This window comes from Priapulus caudatus, unplaced genomic scaffold (genome assembly GCF_000485595.1).
Source record: "Priapulus caudatus unplaced genomic scaffold, Priapulus_caudatus-5.0.1 Scaffold1239, whole genome shotgun sequence".
NCBI lineage: Eukaryota > Metazoa > Priapulida > Priapulimorpha > Priapulimorphida > Priapulidae > Priapulus > Priapulus caudatus.
In genome coordinates, this window is record NW_014578300.1 from 22,850 (window position 1) to 31,794 (window position 8,945).

General features: G+C 43.6%; 1 protein-coding gene across 1 annotated transcript in view; it reads right to left on the minus strand.

Moving 5' to 3' along the window:
- LOC106815929 overlaps positions 1-6,615 on the minus strand; it is an 11,780-nt gene extending 5,165 nt beyond the window's left edge. The window contains exons 1-4 of the mRNA XM_014820462.1: positions 6,602-6,615; positions 2,482-5,634; positions 2,165-2,310; positions 1,566-1,750 (exon numbers count right to left, since the gene is read on the minus strand). Coding sequence (XP_014675948.1) covers positions 1,566-1,750; positions 2,165-2,310; positions 2,482-5,627 — 3,477 coding nt within the window. The 5' untranslated portion in view covers positions 5,628-5,634; positions 6,602-6,615. The remainder of the gene's footprint in view (positions 1-1,565; positions 1,751-2,164; positions 2,311-2,481; positions 5,635-6,601) is intronic.
- Between the last annotated feature and the right edge of the window lie 2,330 nt (positions 6,616-8,945).

Below are 8,945 nucleotides of genomic sequence, written 5' to 3' on the forward strand. Positions count from 1 at the left end.
GGTGGAGAAGGAGGAAGGGGAGAAGGGAGAAGCTGGTGGAGGAGGAAGGGGAGAATGAAGAAGCTGGTGGAGAAGGAGGAAGGGGAGAAGGGAGAAGCTGGTGGAGGAGGAAGGGGAGAAGGGAGAAGCTGGTGGAGAAGGAGGAAGGGGAGAAGGGAGAAGCTGGTGGAGGAGGAAGGGGAGAATGAAGAAGGTGGTGGAGAAGGAGGAAGGGGAGAAGGGAAAAGCTGGTGGAGGAGGAAGGGGAGCAGGAGGGGGAGAAGGGAGCTGGTGGAGGAGTAGGGGGGAAGGTGAGGGAGGAGGAGGAGGGGGAATGCACAGCTTCTCCCCCTCCTCCTTCTCCAGCAGCTTCTCCCTTCTCCCCCTCCTCCTTCTCCACCAGCTTCTCCCCCTCCTCCTCCACCTTCTCCCCTTCCTCCTCCACCAGCTTCTCCCTTCTCCCCTTCCTCCTTCTCCACCACCTTCTCCCTTCTCCCCTTCCTCCTCCACCAGCTTCTCCCTTCTCCCCTTCCTCCTTCTCCACCAGATTACGAAATATGAGCTCACTGCGCTTACTACTTGCGCCAGCTATAACACGACGTACGTACATTCCAAAACTACGTGTGAACGCTGTTTAACTCAAGGTATACCTATACGCGTATCGTACGGAGTCCGTAAGATACGCGTTCGAAACTGGGTTCTACGGTACGTGTTGCCAAGGGCTGACGCCTTAGACGCCTTAAGGCTGACGCCTTAGACGGTGTGTGCATGTGCACGTACACGTGCGTGCGCGTGTGTGCAGGTACACGTGTGTGCATGTGTGCGTGCGTGCGTCCGTGTGTGTGCACGTACACGTGCGTGCGTGCGTCCGTGTGTGTGCACGTACACGTGCGTGCGTGCGTCCGTGTGTGTGCACGTACACGTGCGTGCGTGCGTGTGCAGGTACACGTTCGTGCGTGCGTGCGTGCTTGTGCAGGTACACGTGTGTGCATGTGTGCGTGCGTGCATGTGTGCGTGCGTGCGTGTGTGCGTGTGCAGGTACACGTGTGTGCATGTGTGCGTGCGTGCGTACGTGCGTGTGTGTGCAGGTACATCGTACTAGTGTTGCCGCCTATCGTGGAGTTATGTACTATTCGCTAACTCGAGTTAGCTTAACCTCGATCGACTGGCGAGTTAAGCTAACTCGAGTTAACGCTAACGTTAAGGCCCCGTGTAGACGGTTAACTCGAGTTAAGGTTCGTCGTGTAGACGAGGCTATATATACAGGGTGCGAAATTAATGGGAGTCCGGAGTCAAATACTCCCTGATTTACTGTCGGACTCCCTGATTTGACATATGCAGGAGTCCGTGTGACTCCCTGAAAATTCTGAGCACGGCCTCGCGGAATTACTATATTTGTTCAGCTAATGTCCAAAGAAAATTTGGCAGACGTGCAACTGCATGAATCTTAAAAATAAGCACATGCGTTATTGTTAATATCTTTAATTTTGAACCTCAGACTGCAGACTCCCTCTTTTTGAGGGAGGGAGTCCAGTAATCTTGTGATATCTAATGCAATTCTGTATATACTTATATATAGTTTCTACCTCTGAACTATCACTCGCTTGTTGCTTGCTAGTAGTAGTGTGCCATCGTCTTCTAACACTTCTCAGATTAGTTGGCAGCAGCCGCTTCAAAAAGATTGGTGCAGAGTTCACCTTCTCTGTAGCTGCATGCAAGCCCACGTTTATAACAGTCTGTACAGCAGCCGATCTCCACGGGGCAGGAGAATCTGAGATACAAGCACAAATGTTTCTCAGGGACTTGGAGATGCTTACCCATATTACACCAAGAATTGATAACAAGACGATATTTTACTGTCCCAACACAACCCAACAAGTACCACATTAAGTCTGCTTATAATTTATAGACTTCAACTTAATTAAATTATGTGTGGATTGGAGATGTGTGCATTGTAAACATTATATAAACGTTATAAACAGGGTATGTAGTAACGAAGTTTGACTGTATATATATATATATATGTATAGTACATATTTTTTGCCAATAATCTCCAACCAAACCTTTTAATTCTTAACTATTAGATATAGCATATATGCCACTTCTAGTCATTTTAAGCAATTCTATCCCTCAATACACGGGTTATAAGAAATACCATTGATATCTATCCTGTTAGCATATATACCTGCTGAACGGGTGTTGTGTTGCACAATGTGCGGCTCCTCTTGCTCTCTGCTGTATCTTGGTGAGACAGTTGCTTGAACTGGTTGCCTTTGCAAGTATGTTGAATCCAGAGGAGTTGACGGTGGTGACGTACCCAAAGAAGGCTTGCTGTTAAATATAGCATAAAAGGTAAGTTATGGTATCCAAAATTCAAAAACCCCAGTCACTCAATTTATAAATAAATATTACATACATAACATACAAGTTTACATTCATTAAAAAATGACGAAAACTACGAGTGGTTTACAGATATATATACAAGGTTAGGTGCATACGTACCGGGAATCAACAGAAGAGTCCGGCGAAACTGACATTTCTACATGACTATAGGATGCCCGATGCCAAGATGACTTCTGTTCAGGTGTAGACACTAACCACTGTACAACCTTTTGATGCCGTTTATCAGACAAGTGTTTCCGAGTATCTCGAGTTGAACTCTCAATATTCAGAACTGACTTGGTGGCGTTTTGATATCTATCTTTGCATTTTCGTTGCTCAGCCTTTCCAGTCATCTGACTAGCATGCTGTACAGATGTTTCTCTATAACATTGATTTATGCAATGAGCCCTTGATTTTGACATCTTATCCGTAATTTTAGTGTCTCTCTGACGTGATGATTTCTGACTGTTGCTGACGGCACATTCCACCGAAGTCAGAGCATGCTTCCTGGTTGACTTAGGTTTTTCTTCCATCAAATCGGCACTCCAATCTATCACCTTGAAAGTCACATCGCTGTCCTCGCTGTCACACACAGTACTGCTTTCAATGATGGAGACACTAATGTCAGGCATGGTCGAGTTAACAACCTTGGCTGGTGTACTACTAGTACTACGTGACTGTCCAGTGATGACCTTGGGTGAATGCTGCACAGCAGGGGAAGGGTTCTCCTTCATTTGACGTGTGGCTGTAGGTGTAGCGTACATGTTGACATCGTCACGCAGCTCATTATACTGTGTTGGTACTGACTGCAGTTTGACTCTACTTGGAAGTTCTATTAACTGGTGGGTTGATGGAAGGCCAGGAACAGGCACCGACGCTGGCACCATCACACTTAGCTTACTGCTTAGATGTGGAAAATTGGGCCTTAATACATCTGTAGCATGAGCACGACACACTTCAGTGTTATTTCTTCTGACTGATACCTTACTTGCACCATTTTTGTCTGTACATGACACAACAAAATTTTTCTGTTGCTCCACAATACCCTCACCATGTAGGCAGCTTCTCACACCATCGATGTTAGATGCAACCATCTCTGGTTTTATCTCAGTGGGTTGTTCAAAGGGTTGGCTTCTGGATATCTTGTAGGGTAGCACTGGGCTATGGCATGAATGACTTTCTTCGGTTCGTTTAGAATCGTTTGTCAGTATCAGCACTTTACCTGTAGATGGTGAATCTTTTGGGTGGTAGATAAGGTTGTCTTGACCTTCATTTCCATTTTTGTTCTCTGCTCTATTTGTCAAGTTCTCATGCATGGGTTCCAGGTAGCTAAGCTGTCCTATCTGCGACTTTAAATGCCAAGTACTACAAGCCCACTCACGTGTTTCGCCAAGCTGTGTACATTGAGCATTGGGTGATAGGCATCGTCGTTTTGGTGGCGACGATATACGTGCAATGTCCGAATCATGAACTATGGCTGCGAGTCTGTCAGAGTTGATGCAGCTGATTCTTTTCAGGTCGGTACTTTTTTGCACATGCGCGTCTGACTGCAAGTATTTACAGCTCTTAGCTAACACAGTCTCTAACGAATCAGCAAGTTCCCTGTCACTGCAAGAGCTTGCTGATATGCGGGAGTCGTCATCATTGTTACCCACTTCTTCGGCTACCAATCCGGTAGAAGCTTTCCTGCTAGGTAGTAATCGCACAATTTTTTTATTTGGGTCGTAACTTTGCTGAGTCTTTGAATCATCTTGCTTGTCTGTTGCGCGTGACAGAGTAATCATTTCTTTAATCTCGTCTGCAATTCTTGCAGGGGGTACTCCCAGTGCATTCGTATTGATTTTACGAGGCATTGGAGAGGCGTGTGGTATTCCAGGAATCACAAGAGGTTCAGGAGATTGAAATATTGCTAGGATCTCCTCAGTGCTGAAACGGGGGGTACCACGGTAGGGTGTTCTTACAATCTTCCTCGTGCGCTCTTTGCAGGTACTTGGCGTTTTGGACAGTGAGATACAGTTGGATGAGTGCGATTTGCAGTTATGTGTTGCACAATCCGTGTTGTCACATTTAGTTGAGGAAGTGTGTCTGGATAGGCTATCTACAGATACATCCGTCATTGGTTTGTCATTGGGGTTTGGAGTTGTAGTCAATGATGTAGGACTGTATGGTGATAGACGGCTTTCGATTTTATTTGTAAAACGATTCTTGCTGGTGGATTTAGCTGGTGTACTGAGCCTAGTTGGGCAACAAGCTAAATTATCTGCGCAAGCCTTTCCATCATTTGACATTCGCACAGATGCAACAGAATGCACATTTTCACAGGCAAGACCGTCGAAATGAGATGATGCATGATTAAAGTGCCCGGTAGGCATCACAACCGTGGGCAATGTAAATGTCATTCCAAAGATTTCACTATCACTGGATTCCTGAAATTCCAATCTCTTATTTACGGTCTTCACATCATTACCATGGGATTGACATGAAGGGCTCTTTGCACCAGAACTGTTTGCATCGTTTTTGGCACTGTCATGACTTGACAAACACAGATTTGGAAACAGCCTAGCAATCAAAGGAGTATGTTTTACTTGACTTCTAGTTTCCACAATGGAATTTGGAATTATGTCTTCACTGTTTTCCTCCAGTGCCGAGAAACACCCACTTTCGCTCAAACTTTGCCTAGTAACTCTGCTTGAACTGTCAACATTACCTTTCCATATTTTGGGTATATAAACACTTGACTGGTTACTAGCATCATCGCTATCATATTCACTCATCTCACCATAATTACTGTCTTCTTCGCTTCTATTCTCTTCATCATCACTGTCACTGGAACTGTTTCTCCTGCCATAATCATAGCTGAACGGGGCGCTCTCAAAATTATGAGAGAGAATGTCATTCTTGATAGCTTCGACTGCAGAATCATACACCTTTGAGAGGTCCTTATTAGGACTTTGTGCTGATATCTCATCATCTCCTGCATTGTCCTGTAAGATTGTTGTGTCACTGTCGTTAGAGTTTGATGTAGGTAGAAGAGCCGGACCCAAGTCGGAACTGTCAAGACATGACGTCGCCGCTAACCTGCTGTAACCAAATATTTTTGGTGATGGCTGTTTGGACAGCTGCCCACGATCTCTGATAATGGAAAGTGAGTCAAGGTCAATAACATCACTGCTATTGTCATGCTGTCCGTACTTCTCAATGATATGAGCGAAGTTCCTTTCTAGGCGCAAACGGGACTGGTGACGCTGTTCTTCTAGTGATGACATATTTAACCTGTAACGGTTAACAATAACATGTCATTATTTCCTGAGTTGAGTCTGTATCAACACACAATTGCAGTCTATTAATAGCATATCATGATATTTCTACCATTATGCAGGGGTCGAAATTAGATTTTTATTTTCGTATCCATTCGGGATACCAGGTATTGAAATCTGGTATCCCTCCCAAAGATCTGGTATCCCATTTTTGGGATAGTAATTTCAACAATGTTGGTATCCAAAATCTTGAAATAGTAGCATTATATAGCAGCTAGTATCTCAATAACAGCATTTGAAAATTATTAATATGTAATGTAATTATTATATAAAAACATGAAAACAGATTCACAGATATGCGCAGACAAGCTTCAGTTATGAACGCAGTCAAATAGAACAGCAGATGACCATGTTATGGAATGGTGCAGTACAAACAGGCACAGTCTGCAGGAGTTTGCAATCGCTGTTGCTAGCTCTATCACATTGTTTTTTTTACTACCCCGGCGGGATATCAAGCATTAATTAAAATCTGGTATCCCGCGGATATCAGGATACCGCTAATTTCGACCCCTGTTATGGTTATAGATTATGGCAAATTCTTTGTCTAGCACTATATATAGCCTCGATTGCTTTGCACTAGGCTTCCACACGATATTAACCAATCAACTTGTAATGGGAGCTACACAGTACACACACTGCTGCCTAGGTGTACATTATTATTATTATTATTATTAGTTTGGATTCATTGGCAATGTGTCGGTTGCACAGGCACTTAAAACGTTTCAATAACAAAATGATGGTAAATAAACATGAAATCAAGAGCTAATAATACCTAGAGTGTACAACGGGAAAACGGGGAAATAGTGCTATTTCACGGCAATATTATTCTTTTTTGTCTGCGAATCTAGAATAAGTTTATGGTATTGCGTTAAGCAGCATTCTTTGTTCTCTAAAACAAGACCAACCGCTTGTCTCTACGTTACCTCTAGGCCGAGATATTGGATCGTAATCATGCCTCCCACACTGGCCTCACGACGCCTCAATACCACACATATTCCCGCACCTTTGCGCGCTTACCTTCGTGAGAGTTCGGTTTTTTCCGCGATGACTTTATGAATGAACGGCGTTTCGGTTATCATCGGTGGCTTTCGAAGGGGCGTCACCTAGGACCTTATCTCCCATTATCTTTCCTAGCACCATGCTAGTAGCACGGCTAATGCCCGTAATGATGGAGCCAAAAATGTTTTCTAAATTAATTTTCTACAATGCAGCTCAGTTACTATGGTGTAGTAAGCGTACCAAATTTGGGCACGTGACATCAATTATCAGCGCTCCAAGCGGCGATGGAAAACGATAGCCAAAATCGTTAAGCGCGCAAACGTGCGGGAATATGTGGTATCGAGGCGTCGTGAGGCCAGTGTGGGAGGCATGATTACGATCCAATATCTCGGCCTAGAGGTATCGTAGAGACAAGCGGTTGGTCTTGATTTAGAGAACAAAGAATGCTGCAAGAATAATGCATTCAGGGGTAGAAATTAACTTTTGAACACGGGAGTCCAACGGCCTCCCTACCCTCAAAAAGAGGGAGTCCGCAGCAAAATAAGGGAGTCCGCAGTCAGAGGTTTAAAATTAAAGATATTAACAATAACGCATGTGCTTATTTTTAAGATTCATGCGGTTGCACGTTTGCCAAATTTTCTTTGGACATTAGCTGAAAAAATACGGTAATTCCACGAGGCCGTGCTCCGGAACGAACTAGTAGTTAGTATGGCAGAATTTTTAGGGAGTCACACGGACTCCTGCATATGTCAAACATGACAGTAAATCAGGGAGTATTTGACTCCGGACTCCCGTTAATTTAGCACCCTGTGCATTGAATAATGCATAAGAATAATGCAATACCATGAACTTATTCTAGACTCGCAGACAAAGTAGAATAATATTGCCGTGAAATAGCACTATTTTCCCGTTGTACATTCTAGGTATTATTAGCTCTTGACGAAATGTACCAAAGTCTCAATGTTTATGTATTCACTATCAACTATAAATAATTCCACGTTAATGCCGTTCAATGTTCTTTTGCAACACAAAATCTCACTGCACGCACGCCGCAGTGCACAAACAGAAATATAGTTTTTGTTGAGAGAATTTTTCATCAAAATTATTAATTACTAATACTATTAATTATAAAAAATAATTACTATATTAATATTAATATAAATATATATTTGATATTAATAACTATATTTTTGAATTTGTTGTTTGTGCACAGTCGACAGTGGCGTGCGTGCGGGTCAACCTGTGCACAAATGATGGTAAAGTGATACTCTGATTCGCCCATTATTGCCAATAATTTCATGTAAATGCCATTCAAATATGCTCCTCTGCAATTCTTTGTTCTTGTTGTTTGTGCACAGCACTGTCAGCAGCGGGTATGCGCGGCATCAATTATCATGACGTCATGGTAGTAGCTAAGTTGTGTTGCGCAGAGGAGCATTCGAACGGCATTTACGAAAATTATCGACAATAATATGTAAAAGCAAATATAATATTATAAAAAACATTAAGACTTAATTTATCTTTGGTAGTAATAGGGGTGTAACATTATACCGGTATATCGGTATATTGCAATATATTTTGAAAACTCGATACATCGCGATACAACTTCCGGATATCGATATTTTATGATACGGTGGTAGGAACAAGAAATAAACTACTTGACACTTGCCTTTATGTCTATATTGTTAATGGGCTCGAAAATTATGCACTGGCGGTGTATATATTACGAAAGCACAATGCCTGCACGATGCATACAGTATTACTGGTAAGCGACCACTGCATGGAGCACTGCGCGGGCAGAGTGGGGCAGACGTGTGAGCGAGCACGTCAACCAGGGAGTCTATATATAGCCTATGCTTGCCTGAGTGCCCGCGCGCGCGATACAAGCTGAAGCGAGCGCCCACTGTTTCAGTTTCAGTTTTAGTATCCAGTATTAGGCCATTATGCAGCAGGGGTATTAGCCGCGTTCACACGTAGCAAGAAATTCGGTATTTAGCGTTCACACGAGGCAAAATGCGCGGTCCAAGAAATACGGTATCTAAACAGATCCGGTATTTGATGTAAATACGCGGCTTCCCAGACCCCGAATAATTTGCCGTGCTTGAGAAATACCGGATCTCTTGGACCGCGCATTTCCTCATGTGAACGCTCGTTCCAGTTCGTTCGTTCGTTCGTTCGTTCGAACTTCCACTCTCCACGCTCGAACGAACTTCCACGCTCGTTCCACTTCGTTCGTTCGTTCGTTCGTTCGTTCGTTCGTTCGTTCGT